General features: G+C 43.5%; 1 protein-coding gene across 4 annotated transcripts in view; it reads right to left on the bottom strand.

Moving 5' to 3' along the window:
• The window catches only part of TTLL1 (TTL family tubulin polyglutamylase complex subunit L1), a 219,674-nt gene that overhangs the window by 60,656 nt on the left and 131,735 nt on the right, over positions 1-27,283 (bottom strand). For all 4 annotated transcript variants that reach the window (XM_069228307.1, XM_069228305.1, XM_069228306.1 and 1 more), the window contains exons 6-8: positions 21,340-21,448; positions 20,285-20,428; positions 456-542 (exon numbers count right to left, since the gene is read on the bottom strand). In XM_069228307.1, coding sequence (XP_069084408.1) covers positions 456-542; positions 20,285-20,428; positions 21,340-21,448 — 340 coding nt within the window. The remainder of the gene's footprint in view (positions 1-455; positions 543-20,284; positions 20,429-21,339; positions 21,449-27,283) is intronic.

The following is a 27,283-nucleotide window of genomic DNA, read 5'->3' as shown; positions in this document are numbered from 1 at the left end:
GAATTTGGGAAACTTCATAAACATTTGGGAAACTTCATAAACATTTTGCAAAATGGCATTTATAGAATGAAGTGAGATGTGTGGGTATCTTGCATGGTTTTTCTCACACTTGCGCTTCAAATAAAAAGACCTCCTGTGATAATAGTTTGAGAGCCAAATGTCTCTTGGAGAGATAAAAAATTGTGTAATTTTTTGAAATTTCGATCATTTTGTGTAATGCAGAAATCAGAAATTAGTGAAATTCCCCTGGCATAATCAAGATTTCATCTAAGCCTAAACTGTCAATGACCTTCTTTCATTTGGACATAACCCACTAGAATTAATTAAATAAAACTGCATTTTTGAATCACCCACTTTACATGCAAAACTGCAGTACAGCACTATAACTCAAACCAGAACCTGAGGTGCCCATATATAGCCAAAGGATTCAAGTTGTTCCCTTTAAGTACACGTACCTCAATGAGCCATGGTTTAAGCTTATCATCAATGATAATATCGTATCCATAACATTCAAAGCAGTGTTTGTCATTATTCATCACCGGCTGAAACAAAAGCAAAACAACTCTGTTAGATGAGAACAGTGCAGACAAAATGAGCATGTGGGAGCGCACAGAGTATATGTCCATTAGTGGTGAATGCATAATTATTAACCAACACCTTCCATTAGGAGAAAAACGTAGCATGTCCATTGCGGTTAATTTTACTTTGATGCACAGACAGCTTTTATCATTCTCACTAAACATCAAGCAGATCTTTGCCAAAGTAGCAAAAAAGTCTTTAAAAAACTGGGCAAGAGCACAATGGGTGCTGGCAAATGGGTACAAACAGGGCTTAATAAGCTTGCACGAGGCTGAAATACTCACCCTTTCCCTTTTTAGATCGAGGGCGCAAATGCTTTCGACCTGTTGTAAGTATTCTGTGGGCTTTTACCAACGCCCATCACTTTCACTCGTTTGCGGGCCTGTCTTTCAAAAATACCTTGATGTTCTGGGTACATATTTTACATTTGTCCCGCCTAGGGGCGGTTTTGTTACCGCCTTGCAGACTGACCCCGGTACATGGATTATTGCATGATTGCCGATACACTTCAGCGTGGGAAAACTATTTTTTTCTTTTGTCTCTCCCCTTCGTGCTCCATGGCGGCCATGGCGCTCAAAGCGCAGAACAGTGCGAACTCCATCGGCGGGATTGAAGCGCTGGTCACATTGTTCACACAGTTACCTAATCAGAGTCATTTCTTCTGGCACTCCCCTTCATGCTTCATAGCTTTCACAAAAACATTGTAATTGATAAATGCTTTACGTAAAAAAACATAAAAATCCTCTCCCGACACAGCAAGAGAACTGATACTACAATATTCACTGCACTCTGGAAAGTCGCCCCATAATGCTTTGCAGATCATTACTTTTAGAAAAGATTTTTGGTCGTAACTCAGCCTGTGGTGGTCCTAGGACAACGGGACCACCACCAAAACGCTCTCAACAAACTGCTCTTTCTGTCTACATCATCTCTGGGTCCCCACGCTAGGTTAGTGGGAACCCCAAAATAATAACCCCTCCCACCAGTCAGTGTCTTTTTAAGCTCTCTCATGGCTAGAACTTTTGTTTTACAGCCAGGCCTTGTTTGTAACATCATTGAAGTAGGCCTAGTAACTCAGAAAATGTGTAAGGCACTATGGGGGTTATTACAACTTTGGAGGAGGTGTTAATCCAACCCAAATGTGACGGATATACCACCAGCCGTATTACGAGTTCCATAGGATATAATGGACTCGTAATACGGCTGGTGGTATATACCGTCACTTTTGGGACGGATTAACACCTCCTCCAAAGTTGTAATAACCCCCTATGTCCTCTAGGGGCTAATTATATGGTTACAGTGTATTACTTTCAGACATTTTCTTTTCATGTGGTTATGCCCTCTACGGGCTAACTATATGGTTACATGACCAAGTTTCTTACAAATGCTATTTTCATTGTGGCCTCCTCTAGAGGGATTTCTGAGCTTTACAGTCTAATCCCAAACATTTATTTCTGAAAAAGGTTTTTATTGGGTTTACATAACTGTATATGCTTTATTAATCTCTCCGTATTGCAATTATGACCATGATTCAGGCAGGCTTAACATACTTATAACACTATGCTCTTGATATGTTTGGGTGACCCTTCTAGCTTATTTCTCTTGTTACTCCTCCATGGCTGTCTTGTGTCTTTTTTTGGGGAATTGTGTTAGCCAGCCAGCAACTCTAATGGTGGGCTGGTGAAAGGGGTATTCTATTGGAATTAGCATGACAGGTTTAAATTTAGGATGCTAAATGGCAACATTTTCATTTTTGGCTGCAGATAGAGGAAGAAGGTAAATGGAAGTGATTTAGTTGTAAGCAGGGCCACTGGAATTATGTGGCAGAAAAAGACAAAATTATGAGGCAGAGTTTACCAATTTATGCGGCAAGAAAAGTCCAGTTATGAATTTACAACTCCAATAGCTCTAACTCACGCAAATGCGGGACCTATTGCATCGCAAATGCTTGTTTTTCATGTGGTGCTCAGTGCACTGTGTTTGGTAATGTTGTCTGCACCAGAAATTAGTACTGCAACAACAAGCAAATCTGAGTGCATGGATTTACGATCCGTTGATCTGTTATAGACGATGGCAGAAAAGATTCCAACATCCAATGTAATGTCTTTATTTTTTCAATGGATTTAATTGTTATGTTTTAACTCTGTTTTTATCAGTATGAATGTATGAATATAAATATATTTTTTGTATAGTTTTAGTTAGCACTTACTTACAATGGGAAGAAGGGTTTTTGGTTTGCTAACTCTGGGGTCGTGTGATGAATTTTCACAAAACTTTTCCAAACAAACGTTCATCCACCTCAGCTCCTTTCTTTAAAGTTTCAGGGTGAGCTGTCAAGAGGGTGATGAGGAAAATAAAGGACTGTCCCAAAACACAATTTCTCCATGCAATTTCCATAGGGATTTTCGAACAGCACTATAGCCCAAATGGCTGAACAGAATTAAAACCATGTTTGGTGGAAAGCTAGATCATTACCCTGAAAGCTTGCTTTTTGGGTTTTGGTCTAAACCTGTTCAGTAGAATTGGAGAAATTAAGGTTCAAAATGTATGCATATCTGGACAGTTTGGGTTCACGGGACTCAACACAACTTAAAATAATAGAGCAATCTGACTGGTTGAGAGGACCTCTTTTCCCATTGTCTGTCTTGCTCCTGCGAGTTCTGCAGGAGTTCACAATCTGACTGTCTGGCCACAACATGAGGAGAAATGTTGTGCCTGCCAAATCAGGAAACAGGGACCTTGAGGTATAAGGTGGCAGGGAAGGGGTACCATGACTCCCTAGGGTTAAATATGTTAAAAAACAAAAACTAAAAAAAAAGAGTCCCACAGGAGCACCACAGCCTCACTGGCTCCAGCGAGAAACCTGCAGGAATTGGAGAAACATTTAAAAGGGGAGTGGTGTGGGGGAGCGTGTTTGTCTGTGGTGAGTTGGCTGATTATGGGCAGGGGGGTCATGGGCCAGATCCTACGGAAAACCCATGCTGCACATGACCGAAGACCGGCGGGAGGTTGGTTGCAGGACGTGGCTGCAGGCCAGACCCTGCAGCCAACCCCACGCAGCACATGGCCAAAGTCTGTGCGTGTCGAGGGTGGGAGCAGTGCCCAGCTGGGGGTTGGCATAGTTACGTACCGTAATACAATATTACTTTATGCTAAAAATAAATTTAAAAAAACTAGAAATTAACTAAAAATAAACAATGGTTAGAGTAATGTTATAGTTAGGTATGATAATAATATCTCACTTTGCAATAAAAAAAAGCTTCAGAAATTAACTGAAAAAACAAATGTTAAGGTGAAGTTATAGTTAGGTGAAAGTGTTGGCTGGTGATAGGATCCCAACTGGTCCTTGGACAAGGCCTGCTTTGTTTGAGCAAAGTAGGGTAAGGGTCATGCTCAAAGGTATAGAGGAGAGAGAAGCTAATGCCATCACACCATATGCTTGGTAGAGAAGGAAAACATTTGCCTATTGATAGACAAACCTAAAGTTGATTTTGTATATCAATGGCCAAATGTACCTATTTGTAATGAGAAGAAAAAAGCATTTTCCAACCCCATGGACATTCCATAGTCTTCCCGTTGATGGAGTATGCCCAACCTACTTCTCCATTATCTCACTAAACATTTCTACACAAGATACAAACTGGCTAACACTGTGATGGTCAGGAAAGTGCTTTCAGGTCTCAGATGATAAGAATGGCTTGGGTACACACATGCAGAATTCAGATAAAAATTCTGGATGGTAAACCAGTTAGTGCACTAGCATGTAAGATCATTTTTTTTTTAACTCTCAAAAACTACTGAAAAGATACACACCTCAGTAAACAAATATTTCCCTGAGGCATAAACATGTTTATGACAGTTTTGCTGTAAGAAGGTGCAGTATTTTGGAGCTGCAATTGTGAAAGATTAAACATTCCTCTGGGAATTGGAATAGGAAATGCAAAGTTTGGGGACTCTCATAATTTTTGCCCTACCCCCTCTTCAATGTGCAAGGAAAGTTAACAGAATGAAAACAGAAATGTTCTACCTAATCTACATTTCTAATTCTATTAAGCACAAAGAGGTGAGGATCTTCCTTTTTTTTTTTTTTGACACTGCATCCTTCAAAACATATTTTAATAACCACACACAGTACTACAATTCCTAGCTGTGGAAAACAAACCAGCGAAATCCACTCAGAAGGGCCAATCCCTTGGTTCTCCATAAGCAGCAGCCCTTCCTCTTTCCTAAGTGAAGTTAGCCACCAACTGAACCCCCAGCTTCATCATTGCTCCTGCTTGATATCTGAACCTGCATGATACCCAACATAAATTCTATCCAAAATCAGGAATAACTACATTACACAGCAATGTAATACTAGTGCCATGATGCAATCAAACTTTGTATTCAAGTCATCAATGAGAGGACCCCATAGTTTTTCTCAACCGTAAATCTTTAAAATGTATTACAAGCATATACAGAATTAACCATCGCTAGGCAGAGCAGGCACTGAAATAAGTCTTGAAGGATGGATTGATCCTTGCTCTGTGCCTTTACTATAACTGAACCTTTTTGTCATGTTAAGTAGGAAATGTTATATTCTATGCTAGGACAAAAGGTGGGGATTAGGCATGTTGAAACCTTGTTCACCACAAAGAATGACCCTCCGATAACTATATTAAAATAAAATCTCTTCAAGATGAACTCACAGGATCAGTCATCTGTTCTCAATCGTAAACTGCTACTGAATTGGTGGCGGGTTAAACCTTACAAATGCACCTGTCTTGGACTACCATAAATATTAAAACTCTGTGAATTATATTGTCGCCCAATATCTATGGCTATACCTGTGCACAAATCACAGCACCTGCCACCACAGGGGCAATCCTGAAAGGATTACATGCAAAAAGATATGGATAGTGCACCACTGCGCAAAGTCAGTAAAGTCCAGTAACACAACGTTGTCTTTTAAAAATCTTCATTTTTTATTATTGCTTTTTCTTAAACAAACGAGCAATCAGCCACCGCGTTTCGTCCTACACAAAAGGACTTCTTCAGGGCTTATATTTGCATGGTCTTTAAATTTATTGTCTTTCCATAACATAAGGGATCAGCCATGTCCGTCCCGGTCTCTTTCTTTGCCCGACCGGGACGGACATGGCTGATCCCTTATGGGTAATAATAGGTTGGACATTTAATTCCAATAATATGACAGAACTTTCTGTCTCCGAAATGTGAGGAAAAAGTCTTTTTTTGGTCAAATTGTGAGGTTTGCAAAGGATTCTGGGTAACAGAACCTGGTGAGAGCCACACGTCACCCCATCCGGGATTCCCCTAGGTGTCTAGTTTTCAAAAATGCACAGGTTTGGTAGGTTTTCCTAGTTGCCGGCTGAGCTAGAGATCAAAATCCACAGATAGGCACTTTCCAAAAAACACGTCAGTTTTCAATGTAAAAATGTGATATGTCCATGTTGCGTTTCCTGTCGCAGGCATTAGGCCTAACCACGCAAGGGAGGTGTAACTTTTATCGGGAGACTCGAGGGAACACAGAATAGCAGAACAAGTGTTATTAACCCTTGTCTTTCTCTACATTTTTTCCTTCCAAATGTGAGACAGTGTGTAAAAAAGACGACTATTTGAGAAATGCCCTGTAATTCACATGCTAGTATGCGCACCCCGGAATGCAGAGAAGTGCAAATAACCACTGCTTCTCAACACCTTATCTTGTGCCCATTTTGGAACTACAAAGGTTTTCTTGATACCTATTTTTCACTCTTTATATTTTACCAAATGAATTGATGTATGCCCGGTATAGAATGAAAACCCATTGCAAGGTGCAGCTCCTTTTTTGGCTCTGGGTACGTAGGGTTCTTGATGAACCTACAAGCCCTATATAGCCCCGCAACCAGAAGAGTCCAGGAGACGTAATGGTATATTGCTTTAAAAAATCTGACATCGCAGTAACAAGTTACAGAGTAAACGTGGAGAAAAATGGCTGGTTATTTTATCTCAATTTCAATATTTTTTTTATTTCAGGTGTTATTTGCTGTAGGAAAACCTTGTAGGATCTACACAAATGACCCGTTGCTGAATTCAGAATATTGTCTATTTTTCCGAAATGTTTAGCTGTCCGGGATCCAGCATTGGTTTCACACCCATTACTGTCACTAACTTGAAGGAGGCTAAAAGCAGAAAAAATGGGGTATGTCCCTGTAAAATGCCAAAATTGTGTTAAAAAATTTGGTTTTCTGATTCAAGTCTGCCTGTTCCTGAAAGCTGGGAAGATGGTGATTTTAGCACCGCAAACCCTTGTTGATGCAATTTTCAGGGAAAAAGAAAATCACACGCCTTCTTCTGCAGCCCTTTTTTCTCTTTTTTTATAAGAAACCAAATATACGCTGTATTTTGGCTAATTTCTTGGTCTCCTCCAGGGGAACCCACAAACTCTGGGTACCTCTAGAATCCCTAGGGTGTTGGGAAAAAAGGACGCAAATTTGGAGTTGATAGCTTATGTGGACAAAAAGTTATGAGAGCCTAAGTGTGAACTGCCCCAAATAGCCAAAAAAAGGCTCGGCACAGGAAAGGAAAAGGCCTGGCAGCGAAGCGGTTAAGTAAAGGTACATGTTAGCTGGCTATGAAAGAAAAACATCCACTATTGAGTTAAAATCACATAGCTTTTGATACTTGGGCTCTGGTGGAATGCACTATCTAATAATCCATACCAATTTGGATGTCACTGGGTACTCATACACTGGCACATCGATAACCATTAAGTGTCCTGCAAAAATCTCCAGTCTGAATTTGGTAACTGCTCTAAAGGAAAACCCACCCTATGTTAACTCTGATAAGAAGTATGGATATGGAAGTGTGCCCCTAGAGGATCCAAATCCCATGCTAAACTCCAGTGTGAGCACTGATGTCAAGTCGGCTGGTAACTTTTGATTTTACCATAGGACGATGTTCGCTCAATAAATAAAGCAGCCAGTCTTGAAAAGCCTAGGACCATTCCGTTTTCCTTTTAAGCCTCCAGGCCATGAGATGCACAAGCCATTCAGAACTAGCTGGCATGGGTGACCCAGAATGTCAATTGGGATCATTTGATAATGTGGAAGAAGGAATGGAAAATTCAAAGAAAGTTTCAGTAAACTTGGAAACCATAGTTTTGGTCACCTCACTCACAACCAACAGTACATAGGCTGATTGCCTACAGACACCTAAACCACCAACCTGGCAATCAGAGCACATGGAGGAAAAAGCATAGTTCATTCCCTTTGACCAGTCTTGTTGGAAGGCATCCACTGTCTATGCTCCCAGAGAAGTAAATAAGCGACAATAATGTGGAAGCTTGTGGGTCAGTCAAGATGCAAACAAATTCTTGAACAGGCCCCATCTGTTCATCAGAGTTTGAACCACTTTCGGGTCTTACCTCAACATACTGAAATCCTGAAGGTGTCTAAAAAGTCAGTCAGCTAACAAATTTTGGCAACCTGGTACGTATTCTGCTATTACTGAGATGTGCTTACCTAAGTAGAGGTGCCCAAACTCAATGGCCAATTCTGCCCGCATCTTCGACCATGTACCTCTCAGATGGTTGATGTAAACAATCATGTGGTATTGTCCATCTTAAGGGGAATGCTTACAACACCCTGTCCTTGTACAGGCACTTAACCACAAAAGAGCCCAATGGCAATTTTTGGTAGCTGATGTGAAGTTTCAATTCATCTTCAGAACACCTTCCTCCAGTGAACAATTCTTCACATTGTGCTCCCCAGCACGAACAATAAGCATCAGACTCAATCACCAGAACCTTGGTGGCACGGAAAATCGCCTTCCCATTCCAGCCATCTTTTGTTCAGCCACCATCAAATCTCTGTTTAAGCATCGTCCCGACCTGAACCTAAGAAATTTCACTACTGGCTTCAAAACCATGTAAAGCATCACGGTGCTGAAGAGAGGTAGCAATGCAGTGCTGCAGTCTGTAGACTTGACCCCTCTAAGGAAACATAAGGAATCTGCAGTGCATTTATGTGTCCTTCAGATCAAAATGGATCATCCAGTTCCCAATAGGAGGGGCTGCATGGTCCTTAGGAAGTCAGGTGTACTCTATTTTTAAATGTCAGAGAGACCATTCACTAAACTGTTGTGAACACCTACCTGTGGCCTTTGTCCATCTACTTTACCAGGAAGCTATTGCTCAAGAATCCACCGAGGTGTAGCACTGTTCACACAATCACACCTTTCCTTTCCATGTTCACGATCTCACTATCCATGAGACATTCTTGTTTCTCAGAGAAATGCAAGGGAGGAAATCACCTCTTATGCTTTGGCGACTTGTACAACTCTATGTAAAATCCTACCATGGTCTGGAGTATCAAAGGGGTCCCAGTAATGCACTCCTAGCCCCTGAAAAAATAAGCTAATTTCCCTCCCAGTTTTCACAAACAATGGACATTCTGTATCCCAGAAATCTCCTAGAGCATTTGAGGCATCTCTGAAACCTCCCAAACACTTAAGACCCTGGCCTGGTGTTCTAAATAGGAAGAAGTCACCAGTTTGTTATGTATCCTGCCAGTTTCCTTTCCTGTTGTCATGTCTGTTTTGGTAGACTTCATTAGTCAGGAGGGTGGCCCCTACCTCAACCAGTCCTCGTCAAAATGTTGGGGTTAAAAACCTTCTTCATGGAGGCACAGGCCTCATCAAAGTAGGTAAAGGTAGCTGCAGACATTCCAAACTCCTTCAAGAATGGGTGCCAAAGAGACTTCCCCAACTGGGCCAGACTCCAAAGGTGACAGGTCCCCTAACTGGAAGCCCACCTTAATCAAGAGTGATCTGCATTGTTCAGTGGATTATGCAAAAGTTGTGTTTCAAGAATGATAGAAGGTGTTACACTCAACCTGACAAAATGTACAAAATGTAAGGGGCAATAAGGTGTCCAGTTGCCTTGGCTTCCTCTACCATGCCCAGAAAACATGACTTAGGTAACGCTCTTTTTGGTGGATACTCTCATCCAACTGCAAATTCCTCCTTTAGAATAACCCCCAATGTGCCAAACTGAATTCAACTAATATTTCAGCAGCACTCCAATGCACCAACAGGTGGCATCATGGCTGCTCCGCACTGATAGAGGGTAGCTGTATTTAAGCACCCCTTGTACACTGATGACTTGTGTTTTGTTTTCCATACCCTCAAACATGGAGCATAAAACAAAGGCTGGTGACAGGGTGCTGATATTGCCCTTTTCAAGATGTTAAATTGAGGCCACTATACAGAACAGGAAGGTAGGAGAGTTGTGAGTAATTTGTGATTAGACAGAGTAGGTAACTTGTTCTTCTCACGGCTACTTCTAACTGCAAATTCTTCATCTTTAGAACACATACCAGAGCAGTACTTCCCAAAGGTGGAGGGTTGGTGGCGTGGACTCATACCAAAAACCCCTGTAGGACTGAGCAGGTGAAGTGTCCTTGACAGACCGTCTGTCAAGATAATAGTGTTTCATGGGTGTATTTATTGACGTCCATGCTGTAGCCTGGCAGATATCAATGCAGTCATAATGCCTTGGCCTTGGTTGAGGACTAGCCACCATGACAGGGTTCTCTTTTTCACAACATTTCCTTTCTTTACTAAATTGCTGCTGCTCAATCTCTATTCATGAAGGTGTACGTTGCTATTATATGATAAAGGACCTTGCCAGAACATCCTCCCAAAGTGGTGGCATGATCAGAGGACAGATGTTCCTGCTCAGGAGTTCTGGGTACCACACTTTCCTGGCCCAGTCTAGGATAAAAAGGATGTCTTGGGTACAAGTTGCTCTTGATCTTCTTTAGGACTGAGGGCAGCAGACATAGTTGCAGGAAGGTATACATGAGTTCCTTTGTCTATTTCAGCCAGAATGTGCTTCTCTTGCAGAAAGTGCAGTATGCAAATTCTGTGACACTCAGTATTCTCATTGGAGGCAAATAAACCAGGCCAAGGCCTTACCCAATGACAGAGTAAGCCCTGTGCTACTATCCTTTGGGGGGTGGGGGGGGGGGGCTAGAGGGTTTATCCTGGGGATGGGATGGTGTGTTTGTCTACCCAAGCCTAGGGAGGTCTTTAGCCTGATGAAGAGAGGCGGAGGCTTTTATGTGTAGTGGGAGGCCATTTAGGTGCCATGTATGAGAAGGACCAGACTCAGTTCTGTGTATGGTTGGGACATGTGCAAGTAGTTGCCCTGCAAAGCAGAGGTGTCTGTGTGGTTGCTGGAAGGAGTTGCAGCTGTTCAGGAAGGCAGGGCTATGTTATATAGTATCCTGAATGTGTAAGTGAAAAGTCTGAACTGAGCACTATCATGTATTCAGAGCCCCATTAAGTGGCATGTGTTGAGTGCACTGTGTGGGAGGTTGAGGATGAGTCTGGCTGTTGAGTTAAGGATGGTTTATGGTGAGTTTCTTGGGAATACCAGCGTACAGACTGTTTCCATAGTCTAGCTTACTGAAGGCAATGGTGTGTGTGAATTTTTCGTGTGCGACTAGTAAGCCAACTGAAGATCTTTTTCAGCATCTTCAAGTGTGGAAGCAGGATGCTGTGACGGCGTTGACTTGTGCAGTCATGTCCAGTTTGTTGTCCATGATGATCCAGAGGTTCCTGGTGTGAGTGCTGGGGATGGGTGTGGTTCCAAAGTCAGGTGGCCATGAGTTCCAATGGAGAGGTGTTCCTGTTGCAGATTTCTTCTTATGTCTTGTCTGTGTTGAGTTCAAGACAGTTGGCGTTTATCCAAATGGCAACTTCCGTCATGTAGGTGGTGAACTTGTTAATTGTGCGGGGGGTCTTGTCTGAGAGAGATAGTATGAGTTGCATATCGTCGGCATAGGTCAGAATGTTGATGTGTGTGTGAATGACATTGCTCAGAGGGGTCATATAAGTTTAAGAGGTTGGGGCCTGTTGAGCCTTTGGGTACTCCACAGATGAATTTCTAGGCTTTTTGAACAGTGAGGTGCTAGGCTGACGGCTTGTGCTCTGCCTGTCAAAAAGGTGTAAATCCAATGGAAAGTGGTCCCATGGATGCCGATCTTGTGGAGTTGGCTGATGAGGATGGGAGTGCAAGAATGTATCCAATGGTATAGATATGTCCAGGAAGATGAGGGCTGCAGTGTCTCCTCTATCCTGGATTATATGGATGTCATCTGAGGCGGAGAGGAGCACTTTTTCTATACTATGGGTGGGCCTTAAGCTGGATTGTGTGGTGGGCTGGCATTTGTTGAGATGGTCAGCGAGACATCTGTGGATGATCTTCTCTAGGACCTTGGCTAGGTATGGTAATAGGGACATTGGTCTGTAGTTGTTGAGAATGGCTGGGTCCGCAGAGCGTTTTTTGGAGTCATTGAGGACGGGTGTTAGCAATTCACTGATGGGTAGGAGGCCCTTGGTGAAGGTGTGGTGGGGTCAGAGATCCAACAGAGCTCCAGAGTGGATGGTCTTCATGGTGGTGGCAGTTTCCTTTGTAGAAATGGCAGACCACAAGGTCCGGGTCTGATCTTCGGGTGTGGTGGTAAATCGAGCTGTAAGGGAGACTGGGTCCGGTTGGGGGTCACAGTTCAGCATATGGGGGCGATCTTGTCGCTGAAGAATGCCAAGAGATTGTTGTAGTGGTCTTGTGAGAGTGTGATGTTGCAGGAAGCATTAGCAGGCTGGGTGAAGTCTTTGATGAAGGCAAATATTTCCTTCTACTGTTGATACCAGCATAAATTTGGTTTGCCAGTACTGTGCGCTTGATGTACCTGATCTGTCGGCGATCGCATCTCCAGGCAGATCTGTAGGTGTCTGTGTCCTCCACTTGCGCTCCAATAGCTTGCAGTGGTGCTTCAGCAACCTGAGTTCCTCTGTGTACAGGGTGGCTTGTTGTAAGGCTCTTGGCATTGTGCTGCATTTGAGGGGGACAGGATGGCAGGGTGTTAGCACATGCAGTGATTGAGCTGTTAAAGTTCTTCATGGCTTCTGATCGGCTGCTGGTGTGCTTGGGCTGGTTTTCTGGAATGTTTTTCCAGCTGCAGCGGGAAGGTCCAGTGGTGGAGGCTATTAATATGCATCTAGTGCAAGAGCAGTCAAGCGCACATGTGTACTGACACCTAAAAAGTAAAAGTGCTCTTGAGCAAAAGTAAGTATGCATGTGAAACCTCTGCTGCACTAGCTGAGAACTGCAGCTGCAATGAGGACTGATGACACTATATCACCTTGGTACAGATTAGTAAACTATAGCTTTGGAGGACTACCATTTGCTGTCTCTAGTTGAAGCAAAGTATTCTGGTGAATGTTTTCAGTAATCATATATGTGCTCTTCTGAGAAAAAAGGAACAACTCTTACCTATACTAATAGAACATAAAACATGACAAGACTGCCTTAGACCAGGAGACTACACATGTGTAAACACACACACATAAAAAGAGGAAAACCCTAAATGTATTATCTACCTCCATAGAGACAAAAGAATAGTTAAGGTCCAGACAATTTTGAGGTGCCTCATTCAAATCATCTTGTTGCAAGGGTAAAGAAAAATTCTTGTCTGTGCTGGAAGAAAGTATTTTAACCAGACAGTAGTTATTTTTAAGGGAGAGGGTCAACTCACTTAAGACTTATATTTACCAGAATGTATCCATGAGGATCTAGATGAAATTGAGCATTAAGAAACAATTATCCATTTTCTCCCCCAATTCCACATTTATCTCTGTATCACAACTAACGAAGGAGAGCCAAAATTAGATCCCCAACGAGCTAGGCTGTGGATATGAAAGAGGTGACCTGTCAAGTTCAGTGGATGGAGTAGAAGTGGGGGGGCCTTCAGTGGTCTAAGTTCAGATAAGCTATTGGCTCCTTAAAGACCTCCTTCACAATGTTAGATTTTATGATGGTAGTAAATGTGGTAAGCAAACCATAACTGTTAGCCAACTGAGGAGACAGCATTTGAATAAATGAAATTACTCATGGACAGGCATCTGAGGATGAGCTAGTGATCAGGGGCTGCATGGATGGCTGTGTGCAAAGATGCAGTGTGGTACTAATGGAAAGAAAATGTCACTTACCTGGTATGCATCTGTTCATAGCACATAGTGCTGTAGATTCACGTGCTATGCATACTCCTACCATCTAGTGTTGGGCTCAGACATTTCCAAGTTACTTTTGTTCAAAGTCTTTCAAGTTACGAGGTACAGATTGACTCCCCCCCTATGGCTGGGAATGCACACTGGTACCGATTCCATGTCAGATTGTTTTTCATACAGTGGGAGGGAGTAATGGACTGGATAGTGGACAGAGTATAGTGCACATGTGCATTGCAAAAGGGGCTTAATTAAGAAAAAGAAGAGTTCTGTGATCACAACCACATGCTTTGGGGGAGGAGGGTGGGAGCTTCTGAATGTACAGCACTACACGCTGTGACCAGATGCTTACTGGGTAAGTAACATTTTGCTTTCGTAGCATGTGTTGATGTAGATACACTTGCTCTGCGTAAACTGTAAAGCACTATTCCCCTACAAGTGGTAGCTAGCATGTGGATAATGCAGATTTCTGAAATAAGGTCCTTAAGACCATCTGGCCAATCATAGTCTGTTGTCTGGCTATGATATCTACACAATAGTGTTAACTGAATATGTGTGGGGTTGACCAAGTGACTGCTTTACAGACATCAACCAGTGGCATGTTTCCTAGGAAGAATACAGTTGCAGCCTTTTTCTATATAGAGTGTGCCCCGATTGTAATAGGGAAGGCTCCTTGAGTCTTGCCATAGCAAGTATGAATGCACCTTACTAGTATCTCAATACCTGCCTTGGCTACAGACTGACCCTTCTGGGTTTTTATACAGGCTACAAACAGGTGGTCTGCTTTGTGGAAAGGCTGTCGATGTAATATATGAAAGCATTTTTAACAACTGAAGAGTTGAGAGCTCTCAGCTATCGAGTGTGGTTGGGGAAAGAAGACTGAGAGAGCTATTGTTTGGTTAAGGTGGAAAAGGGCTCAGGAAGGAACATAGGGTAAGTTCTGAGTACTAACCTGCCCTTTTGAACCTAAAAGAAAGGTTACTGTAGTGCAAAGCCTTGCAGTTCACTAATGCAACACGGAAGGCAAGGAAGGCCACTTTTCAGGGGAGGTACTGGAAAGGGCAAGAGTGTAAGGGCTCCAAAGGAAGCCCCAAGAATCTGGTGAGGATTTAATTGAGATTCCACACCGAGCTGAGGGAACCCAGGTGTGAATTGCACTTTTGAAGGCTTTAACCACTGATATGCCAAAAAGGAAGGAATGTTCTGTTTTGCATGTAAGCTGTTATGATTGCCAGGCCAAGCTGTATGGAATTGCAGGCTGGGCCTGACTTTTGCAGATGGAGTAGGTAGCAGATGATATCCTGAACTGCAGATTTAACGGGGTTCAGGTGTTTGGGAATGCAGTAGTGGATAAGTCTCTTCTATTTTGCCACATAACATGCACCTGTGTTTGTCCGTAAGATATCAATGCATTCCGGTGGGAAACATAAGTAACTGCACTATAGGTCCTCAGGTGCCAAATTGTTAGATTGAGTTGCTTGCATTCTGGATGTCTGATCTGACATTAGTTCCTGGTGAGAAGATTCAACCTATTGGGGAGCTTCTTGTGGAGACTAGTTGACATTTCGAAGAGTGCTGTGTGTCAGGGCTGTCTAGCCCAGGTGAGGGATATGAAGACTAGATTCTTAGATCCTTTCCCGAAGGAAAGGTTGTATCAGAAAGGGTGGGAGGGTGGCACTGGGAGCATTGATGGTGACCCCGAGCCTGTGGAGGAGAGATATGGTAGTCTGGGTGTACACTAGGTACTGGTGTTTGCTGGCACTCTTGATCAGCCAATCATCTAGGTAGGGGAAGACGTGGATGCCTCCCCTCCGTAAGTAGGTGATGACCACTGCCAGGCATTTGGTTTAGACCCTTGGGGAAGGCATCCTTGAGGTCTAACATAGTCATGTAGTCACCTTGTTGCAGCGGAGAGATGACATCCTGTAACATTACCATGTGCAAGAGTATGGAGAGGATGCAACAACTGAGTGACCTAAATTCTAGGATAAGGCTGAGGAAGCAGTCCTTCTTGAGCATAAGGAAGTCAAGAGAGAAAAAACCTTTGCCCGGTGCTGAGCAGGCACTAGTTTTATGGCCTCTTTTTGAAGGAACATTCATCTTCCACCAGGAGGCTGAATTGTTCTCTGCTGAGGCAGTGATTGTGGGGTGGGATACTAGGAGGGTGTGAGAAGTTCGAGACAGCAGCCGTGGTGAAATACTGTTAAGACCCACTTGTCAGATCTGAATTCCTGTCAGAGTGGAAGGAAATCCTATCGTCTTCCTCCTATAGGGGTTGTGTGTGTAGTCAGACGGCAGGGGGAGGGAGTCAAAGGAGATGGATGCTCCCTTGCCATAATCCTCTTTGCCTCGGCCCGTGTTATTATTGCCTAGCCTCATGATGTGTACTGGTGATAGGTTTGTTGCAGCTGCCCCTGATAGGCGGAGGTAGGCTCAGGTTAGGGAGTTTTTGAACCAGCCTTGAACTGGGTTCTATGAAAGGGGTTGAGGTCTGGAGGGGACCCATGGCTTTGGCGGGGTTAGTAGCCTTCTTTATTTTCTATATCATCTGGTCAACCTGCAAACCGAACAGATGTTCATGATCAAAGGGTAGGTTAAGCAGAAGCTGCTGGACCTTGCGTTTAAATCCTGAAATGCAGAGCCATACCGGGTGCCTGATCAGGATACTGGTGTTGACGCCCGAGCAGCCATGTATGTAGTGTCTAGACCACACCAGAGAGTGGAAATGTTTTTTGCATTCTGCCACTAACTTCTCCCCTCCGTTTGAACTCTTCGTGCAGGTGTTTGATTAGCTCCTGCATTTCATCCCACTGTGCCCTTTAATACTTGGAAAGCAGGCTAACTCAGTTTGTAATTCTCCAGTAGGTGGTGGCTCCTACTGCTAGCCTCTCCCCTGTGGTGTCAAGTTTTTTGCTCTCCTTACCTGGCAGGGCAACATCACCCATGTCCCGAGAATTGCTATGTCTATGCCCAGTCTGGACTACTAAAGAATTTGGAGTAACCTGACCCCTGACGTAAGCTGGGCCACTGGGGGAGGGCTAATCTTTTATTTCCACCAGTAGTGCCTACAGTAAACTTTAGCATTCCTTTGAGCAAAAATAGGAATTGGTCTGTTCTCTCCGATTCAGACAATGTCTTCACAAGGAAATCATCTTGGAGAACATGCATTTCCATTTTGTGGAAAGCAGCAGGCGTCTGAATTGCCCTGTGATATGTTTGTGTCACCTGGAGCTTAACTGGATAATGATCCAGGTCGGGATCCGTTGGGCCATCGACATTGTCTCACATGACATCAGTGGACACCGGAATGAATGGTGTGTCATACAGGGTGAAGCAGGTAGCCCCGACCATATGAAGAGTGAGGGGGAACCCTCTGATGGAGGTTGTTAAGTGTTAGGTGGCAGTGGGACGGGAGGAGGAGTAGGAGGACACATGGGATAGGGCCAGTGTTTGTATCCATGCGCTTCTTGCACGTGGGCAACAGGGCGGCACCAAAGCAAGTTCCTCCTCAATGGTCAGCTTCCTTTTCTGAGGTAGTCTTTGTAGACTTGGGAGTTAATCTTGTAGAGATCTTGCTGGTATGGGAACGGATAAAGAGACATTTTTGTCTCACATTGAACACCTCCTTAAGCCGTTCAAGGATCGGCTGCTACAAATCATCTTTGGAAAGCATTGTCAGCGCTGATAGTTTGGGTACAAATGGGGTCTTTTGCATCTGATGGTGCATTCGATGCAGATGGCTTTGGCACCAAGGGGGTCTTTGGATTCGACTTTGTATTGGGCACTGATGCCACTTTCAGCACTAATGGTGGCTTTGAGGCTGAGGCTAGTGTCTGTTGCGAGACAGCCATCTTCCCAGAAAGCTGGAAGCATGCCGAGATCAACGTCTTACACAAGAAACCCCAGGTGGACCCCCAAGAACCTCAAAAACTACCGGCCCATCTTCCTGCTTCCATTCCCGGCAAAGGTACTCGAGAAGATCGTCAACAGGCAACTGTCCCACCACCTGGAGGAAAACAACACTCTGGATCCGTCTCAATCCGGCTTTCACAGCAATCACAGCACCGAGACTGCCCTCATTGCAGCAACCGACGACATCCGGACCCTCCTGGACGAAACAGCAGCCCTCATCCTCCTGGACCTCTCGGCCGCCTTTGAAACCGTCTGCCACCATACCCTGCGCACACGCCTCCACGACGCAGTGATCCGCGACAAGGCCCTAGACTGGATCACCTCCTTCCTCACCGACAGAACAAAGAGAGTCCGCCTCCCACCATTCCTACCTGAAGCCACCAAGACCATCTGCGGCGTACCACAGGGCTCCTCCCTCAGCCCAACACTATTTAAAGTCTACTTGGCACCGCTCGCCAAAATCACCCGATCTCACAACCTCAACATCATCTCTTACGCCGACGACACCCAACTGATCCTCTCCCTCACCAAGGACCCCGCCACAGCCAATACCAACTTCCACAAGGGAATGAGGCCATCGCCAACTGGATGAAGAACAGTCGACTAAAACTTAACTCAGATAAGACAGAGGTCCTCATCCTCAGCCCCACCCCTCCACTTGGGACGCCTCCTGGTGGCCGCCCTCACTGGGGGCCGCACCAACGCCAACCAACCACGCCCGCAACCTGGGTTTCATCCTTGACTCATTGCCCTCCATGACCCAACAAGTCAACGCCGTCTCGTCCTTCTGCTTCACACCCTTCGCATGCTCTGCAAAATCTACAGGTGGATCCCTACCGAAACCAGAAGGACGGTTACCCAGGCCCTCTTCAGCAGCAGACTAGACTACGGCAATGCTCTCTACGCAGGAACCACGGCAGCTCTCCAGAAAAGCCTGCAATGGATACAGAACGCCTCCGCACGCCTCATCCTCAACATCCCCTGCCACAGCCACATCACAGCCCACCTGAGAAACCTACACTGGCTTCCCGTCAACAAAAGGATCACATTCAAACTCCTAACCCACAAAGCACTCCACAATGCCGGACCAGCATACCTCAACGATCGTCTCACCTTCTATACCCCGAACCAACAGCTCGGCTCCACCGAACTCGCACTTGCCACCGTCCCACGCATCCACGGGACAACATCCGGAGGCAGATCCTTCTCCTACCCCGCGGCCAAGACCTGGAACATCCTCCCCATCTACCTATGGCAGACCAAGGACCTACTGACCTTCAGGAGAATCCTCAAGACCTGGCTGTTCGAGCAGTAGCAGCTCCCCCCCTTCAAGGCGCCTTGAAACCCTCACGGGTGAGTCGCGCGCTCTACAAATACACTGATTGATTGATTGTTTCGAGCCTCAAATGAACTTGAGGCATGTGAATTATCTTCGGGCTCAATGGTCAAGAAGAGTTGGTGCCTAATGATGGAGGTGGTACAGGCTCTGAGGATTTCAGATGGTGCTGACCAGTGCCACCGGGCGGTGGGGCAACAAAAGTCAGAGTCTTAGATAAGGGACTCCACACCCGACCCCGTGGGGGAGGTGCTCTGCCTTGGCTACAGGCCTCTAAGAAGGCATAGTGTGCGTTTCTGCTTCTGTTATACACTCTGAGCCAAAGTCTTGTTTTGAGGTCTGGAGGGCGTGGAGTCATTAGAGGCCGAATGATCTTTAGGCTCTGAGTCTTCAGCTGGAGCAAAAGTTAGACTCTGGGGTTATGGGTGGCCCGTGGGGTGGAATGTCTGAATGACGGGTCTCCTCACTTTCTTTGATGTCGGGGGAAGGATGTTACCTGAAAATGTTGGGGCATCGTTGGAAGCCTATAACTGCATTTTATGGTGTCCCACCATCAATCCCGTCGATATTGAAGGGTTTTCATTGAATGCAAGATTGGGCAGGCCTCGCATGCAGTGTCATCATGGTCAGGGTCAGGCAAAGGTTACACACCAGGTGGTGACTGGCCCATGATAATTTTGCATGACATTCAGGACAGGTTGGAAATGGGCATCTTTTCATCATCATGTGTACATTCTCCACGAGAAACTCATCGAGGAGGAGTTGCAAAAGGCCCCAGCAGTCTATGGCAGATCAGTGTCTGATCGATGTCGTTCCGAAGGAAAGGTAGCAAAGGATATTTCCAAAATTGACAGGGTAAGCCTGAACAAAAGTGTGAAGAACACGTTAAAATCTGAGCATTGGCCATGCATGTCTAAATTCGATGGTGGAAAAAAACTACAATCTAATATGGAGTTGGTGCCCGTGTGCATTGTCAGCCAAGGAAGAAGTTTCTATATCTTGTGGCTCTAAAGACTTCTTTGAAGAAAACAACTTGAAAATGTCCGACACCAGGGCAAACAATCAGGCTTGGAGACTGAAGAATTCCTTGTACAGATCTACATCTAGGTTTTCTGAGGAAAAGAAAGGACAGGCAACTATATATCTCTACCAGAGTGACATGGTTTCTATTTTCTCAATGTCGGGGAGTACTGGTTCCTCAGGGATTTTCACTCAGAGACATCATAAAAAGGCATGTAACAGTACTGCTGCACATTTGAAGTTCTCTAAACCCTACAAATATGGACAAACATTAATAAAAACACAAAGAAATAAGGGGTTTCACTATGCAAACATTCCTTTATTAGAACTTGAAATGATGCAAGCATTTTAATTTGGTAGTTATCTATTTTTACTATTAAAACTCACCGCTACAGCCTTCAGTGACTGCACGACTATCCAATGAATATCATCAAATAGTTTGTTAGTGACCTCCTTGCCACATGTGCTCTCCAGATATAGGCGTAAATTACTCACTGTCCATTTTCCTCCATGGATGTGATTGTAATCATCCTGTGTGACATAAAATACATTAAACTAATGGGCCAGCTTAAAGAAAGGACATATATGCACAATTTACTGAATGGTTAAGATGTCCTTTACTGTATGATAAAGACAAGGACATGCATTGAGTGAGCGGGGGCAGAAGTAGAGCAAACATTTTTCTAGAATGGCACTCATCTTTTAAAGATTAGTTTTATTTCAGTGCAGTTGCAATTAGTGAAGAAATTCTTAGATGCACACTGTGATTGGAACCTATTTCATTCGTACATGCAAGCCTTTTATACATGCATTTGAAGCAAAGAAAGACCTAAAATATACAAGAGCCACCTACATTTGAATTAGAAATGAAAGTTCACAGCCTACTATTACACCAATGATGTTGCATTCAGCAGAAAGAAGCTATCATGCCTCCTGTGCTCAAAGCAGCACTCGCCTGCTGCTGCTTTGGCAGATCAGTAGGGGTCTGTGCCAAATAAACTTGCTAGAGCACAGTGTGCCTAATATTACTTGTGAGGTGTGGAGATCTGGGCAGCTGCTGTTGTCTGCTAGTGACCTGTCAAGATGGTTACTGGGAGAAAATAATTTTTGTCTCACAACTACACTTTAGTTGGCAATTAGCTGTGTGTTGTCCCTGCTGGCCTGCAATAAGGTGACTAGATATGTGTTGAAGGAACACTGAGCATAGCAGGGTCAGTGTGGGCTAAACTGAACAATAATGCTGCTCTGTGGAACAACAGTATATTCTGTACCAGAGCAGCATTAGGTTTTGCCCACTCCAAGACTACTGATTACAAGCAGGGGTGCAGAAGGACTGTGCTTCAATATTTTAACTATTATCCAGTGGATGGAAAGTAGTACAACTTTGTCATATGAATTGAAAAAAAGCAATTACCTAAGACCCAAGACACATCAGTACTTACCCCATGCTTCTGAATAGCTACATTAGTCAGGTGCACAAACATGTTATCCAGCTCACTTGTGCTTGGTGTGTATTTCACTGTGCAAAAGCGGCAAAACCCTAGTTTGTACCTTGAAAACATAAAATTAAACCACTAAATAATACAGATAGAGGCGGCTTACCAAAACTTGGGGTGATTTAGCTTGTTGTGCACACTACAAGTACAAATCAGCACACAAACCATTAGTTAAATATCATATAACAAATTACATCTATATCAAATACACCAAACTTCATAAAATTCTAAATTATAACATTATGATACAAAAAATCATTAGGTTTCATTCAGGAGACCATTTTTTTATTAACCATTAACATTTAGCAATGGCGTGTAATCGCCATACTCCATACAATTGACTTGCTCAGTTATCCACATATTTAGGAACTCTCAAATTCATGTTGCTTCTCCTTGCCTGTATCTTATCTCCACTTTTAATACCTTGTTCACATTCATAAATGCCCCTTTCCTTGTTACTTGCACTTTCTACTACAATCACATTTAAACCCTACCTATTTGTTTAGATTTCAAATAATTGAGTCCTCAATTTTGACAGAATTATTAATCAACTGATTTATTTTGATGGGTTTCATCAACTTCGAACCCTGACCTTTCACATCAAATAATTTCTGTCTTTCACTTTTATCAATTATTTTTTCCTGCACCCCACCTGCTCTTAATCCAGACTCAACCCTTTCTCACTCAGTCAGGAAGGCGGAACTTGAGTATTGGGCTTCCATCCTTTGAACAGCTAAAAATGTGTCTTCTATGTGGTGGACTGCGGAGTGAGTTGATATACTTCCAACTCTTCCCTTAATTCTTCCACTCAATACCACTGCTCTTTGCTATTGGTTTGCTTCTTTCAATACTCTGTTAAAGTGTTTTATCATTCAATGGGCTTCTGGATTATGTGAGAGGCCATGTCTTCTTAGGAAAGCTTCAAGACACTACTTGTACACCATTTTCTGTTAACTGGCAAACCGGTGTGCCCTCTTTTGCAATGAGATTCTTTAAGAATTCCACACTATGGGGGTCAGGGGGTTGGAATGGAGGATTCCTCAGGCCAGGGGAAAACCGGCGGGAAACCGCCGGTTTCCCTTTTCTGACAATTGGCCTGGACGGAATGACCCCCTATGTTTTGTCTCAATTCTTCTTTTGATTAACAGTCCTGGCCATTAGTACTAACACCAACAACACTCCTCCTCCACTTTGTACAGGACCTAAAATATCCAATGCAACCTCTTTCCATGGACACCTGAGCAACTTCCTGATAACTATAGGCTGGAAACGAGATTTTAATGGCTTCTCGCTAAATGCACAGTATCATTCTCTCTGAATCAAGATCTATGTTAGGCAACCAGCAAGATATTCACAGTCTCTATCTGGAATTCAACATACCTTGATATCCTTTGTGCACTAGCAAGTTTCCCCTTGACCTTGTTTAATTTCTTTTGACATCCTTCATTCCAAATAAATTCTATGCCTTTCTTCGCCTTTCTTCAACAGAGTCCTCATTCTCTTACTCCTTCCTGTAAATCCATGCACAAACTAACTAAAAAAGCTTTGACATCAATGTTACTGTAGCAAATGATGAGTTGGAAGACAACAATCCAATAAGTAAATCAGGTTTATTCTACAAAGAGGTACTCCGGTCACACAGCACTTCCTCCAGTTCTCTCTCTAACTGCCTTCACCATTTCCCCCGGTTCAGTACATAACAGTTCAATTTGAACATATCATTGTGGATTAGATCACTGTGTAATGACTGCAGTAAGAGCACACCAACTATACACAAAGAAGGCAGATACAAAAAAGAGGACCATACCACATCAACCATTCCTAGGAAATGCAACCATTTTTCTATGTTTGTAGGAGAAGGCAACCTTTGAACTGTGTTTACCAAATTACCTTTTAGTCTAATGCCTGCTGTAAATATATTCATTCAAGGTCTTCCTGAATTTGTATTTCTTCCCTGTTCTTGTCAAATTAACATTACCAAGCTTCTTAAGTACTTCTCTTAAACTCCTATCATGTTCAATAACATCACCACCAGAAATCAGCACTCTGGGGGTTATTCCAACTTTGGAGGAGGTGGTAATCCGTCCCAAATGTGACGGATTTACCACCAGCCGTATTATGAGTTCCATAGGATATAATGGACTTGTAATACGGCTGGTGGTATATACGTCACTTTACCGTCACTTTTGGGACGGATTACCACTTCCTCCAAAGTTGGAATAACCCCCACTGTCTTGATATACTTTGACCCCATCTTTGTCCTTCAACATACCTTCCATGGCCCTCTGAAAGACTGAGGCTGTCGATATAAAACCAAACAGCATTTTGACATACCGAACATTCCATATGGAGTGAGGAACGCTGTCAAGTCCTTGGACTGGTCATCAAGTTTGATTTGATGATACGATGAGGTGAGATCTACATGTAGAAAACACTCTAGCTCCAGTCAACAAGGAAAACATAACTACAATGATGGGAATGGAATATCTGTCTACAATCAAGTTTTTATTAATTTCTCTTAAATCAACACATAATCTACAGTCTCTGTTGGCCTTTCTGGCTTCCACCACAAGAGGCAACCATTCTGTTCCTCCACTTCCTCAATGACCCCTTCTTTTTTCAACCTTTTAAACTCAGTTTGCACTTCTTGTTGCACTGTTATGGGGAATCGCTACACCCTGCTACAGTTATGTTTTCTCTCCTCACTAATCGTATCCTATGGACATAACCCTTCAAACATCCATGTCCGTTTTTGAATAATGTGTGAAATTCTTCACAAATCACTTGTTTAAACTTGTGACCTGAAAGCTAACTCTCAATTGCTTGTACACTGTCATTACCTTCTTTATGATGATGGGAGGATCAAAGTTAGGCTCCAACATTAGGCATTTCTCTGGGCCAAACATGCAACTCAAAAATAGAATGCAATTAAACTACTTTCATTGAGATTTATATTTTGATACCTGTGCCACTTTTTGTCTAATTATCCTCACTCACTTGTGACCTGAAGCTGTTCATTCACATGGGAGGCAGCATGCCTGCTTTTACATGATTCAGGAACCTGAAGAGGCGTGACCCCTCAGTAGCAGTTCTGCTCTCTGTAAGGAGGTAGGTAAGCATGGACCAAAGGAACCATTATTGAGGGTGCAGCAAGGAAAATCAAAGCTGTCACATGTCGGCTCAGTGTTAAGGGTAAAGGAGGCTGGCCCATCACAACTTTCTTTACTTGATCACTCACAGTGGGATGGCGTTAGTTGCCGAAAAATATCAACAGGCAAGGTGTAGCCCCCCCCTTTTCATGTGATCATCCTACTCCAGATAGGTTGTTGTGTTTGTTTATTGCAGTGACGTGCTGCTGAAACAGGCCACATGCTACCGGAGGCAGCCGAGCTGAGTCTCAGCTTGACTGAATACAGCCCCGGGCCACGGCTAAGCCAATATTTTTAGTAAGAAAGTTATACTGTCCATCGAATGGACTGTGAATAAATGGAGAGCCCAGCGTGTATCTGCAGACTTAGTCTCAGTCAACACAGACAGAGTGAATACTGCCAGCAGTGTGGTCGCTGCTAATGCAGTTCCTCAGTCAGGTTTGCGCTCCGTGCTGTAGTGTCAGGGCAGTGCTATAATGTGTGACTAATGCATTTTAGTGCAGTTATGCAGACATCACACCAAAATGCGTTACTCTAACCCCTAATGCGGGGTACTTTGCAAAGCTGTTGGTGTTCACTGGCCAGATTCACCACACATCCAGGCACCCTCGCATTTAAAGGTAAAAAGGTGATGAGTATCCAAACACTAGAGATTTTCCTCACAAATGCCGTAAGCGGGAAGAGTAACACTTTAAACACAGTGCCTTCTGTATAAGAGTCACGGCAAAAACATACTCCAGACAAAGCGTTAACTGCACGGCCAACAGTTTCCTTGTTTTTTTTGGTTAAGACAATTAAGAAGCATTACTATGTTGAAGAGGAGAAATGATGCTAAAAGCAATAAACCCCAAATTGTTGGATGTTGTCACAAACAGCGTGCTACAGACTAAATCAGTTCAACTCAATGAGGAAACTTAAGTTCTCCAAAACTTTTTAAACTTGTCACCAGTGTGAACCTGCTCTTGAAAGATTCACCACAAACTACAGTAAGTTTCCTTCCTTCAAGTTTATTTCTATAGGGCAAAACTCCCAAGCATCAAGCTGACAGCAGTGGTAAATTATTATTGTGCAGAGTTCAAATAATATACATGATAAAGTTCTAAACCAACTGGTTGCTTACCCATGTACCATACCATACCACTGTAACCGTATATGTTACACCTTTCCTGTATGAACAGGTAATATTTAGCAATGCCTGCAGTCTCCTCATTCGCTATTAAGAGAAAAGGCTTAAAGTGGCTTTCCAGGGTATTAAAATCCTATTCCTATCACAGTGTTTGTTTTTTTTGTTTTTTTTTCTACTCTTTACTTTTGTTTTGACTTGTTTAATTATAGTTTGACTAATTATTAACAGTGCTTTATATTTCATATAATTCAAACACTTCAGGTTGTGATACTAAAATATAATAGCTTTCAAAGTTACTGACACAACTACTTCAAATAATATTCTAAAATAGCTGTTCAAATATAATCCGGGAGGGAAGTGGGGGAGTTCTCATACAGAAAAAGACAGGATTTGTACTAGTAGCAGTGGGAAGACGTAAAATTTACTTAGCAGGTATTGTTCCTCCCAGAAGATCTGACTAAAAAACTTAAGTGCCATTCCTGGTATTCCATGTGAAATTGTGTTAAGAAACTGGACCTAGTCATCGACAAATGATTGCATTGGAATTTACTATTTATTAATACCATTATGTTTTTCCACTTACCAAAACAATTGACTGTTACTAATTGATGTCAGGAGACAGTCCCTCATACATGGGTTGTCTGCCTGCGTTGCCAGGCCCCAGATGCAGATCTTACCAACATGTTATGCTCCTGACCCCCACTTCAAGATTATTGGCAATCTGTACACAGCACCCTATGAGAGGTTACAGAATTGCAGGATAATCATACCTGGGAGGCACGCTACTTAGGCATTTTCAAACGCCGTGTGTGACATAAGGTATGTGCCCGCTTTGCATCTCTAGCGCTCCTACCACCTACAAGCATGCTCATCCTTCAATGGTGCTCCTCCACCTGTAACTGCCAGGCACTGGGCAGTGCAAAAATGGGGGACGGCTGAAGACGCTCTCCATTATCAAGAAGTTCCTAACTTGTGCAAGCGGCCTACACCTCCCCCCCTCTAAAATGGGCTATCCTCCTCTTGCAGTTCTTAGTCCTGGACCACCCCTCCACTGCACAACTGCCGGCCTCGTACCTCTCCTGCATACTCTACACAGACAAGACCTGCCGCAGCCTTCTGGAACAAAACCCCAGTATCTATGAGGGCAGCACAAACGCTGCACCAGTTTAGGAAAGAGTTGAAGAATTGCCTCTTTAAAGACCACTACATCAAAAGGCATTAACCGCCCAAAACTAGGTACCTCTCCTACCACTCGCTGGCTTCATTTCTGTCTTTGACCCTGTACAGCACTCTATATACTTTTGTCTAGGATTGTGCTATAGAAATACCATATAAATATATATGGATAATAAAAAAGGCAAAGGTAGGACATTCAAGAACAAGCTAAAAGGATAGAGCTAGCTTAGAGGATAATGGCATTGGTGAAGTTAAACAGCATACCTAAATTCCTCACTAATGGCAAAGGTGTGATGCAGTCACTCGTGCTTGGGTTTCCACTGTGGGAAGGAGTGTGCTTAAACAAAAAGTTATTTAGCTGTGGTAATGATCTTTCTGATGGATACATTAGCCCCCTGCAGATTCCTCACCTTCTCAGGCATCAGAGGGGACCTGTAAA

Source organism: Pleurodeles waltl, chromosome 4_1, assembly GCF_031143425.1.
Source record: "Pleurodeles waltl isolate 20211129_DDA chromosome 4_1, aPleWal1.hap1.20221129, whole genome shotgun sequence".
NCBI classification, from domain to species: Eukaryota; Metazoa; Chordata; class Amphibia; order Caudata; family Salamandridae; genus Pleurodeles; species Pleurodeles waltl.
The sequence above is the reverse complement of the archived record's forward strand: the minus strand, read 5'-3'. Positions and strand labels throughout refer to the sequence as shown.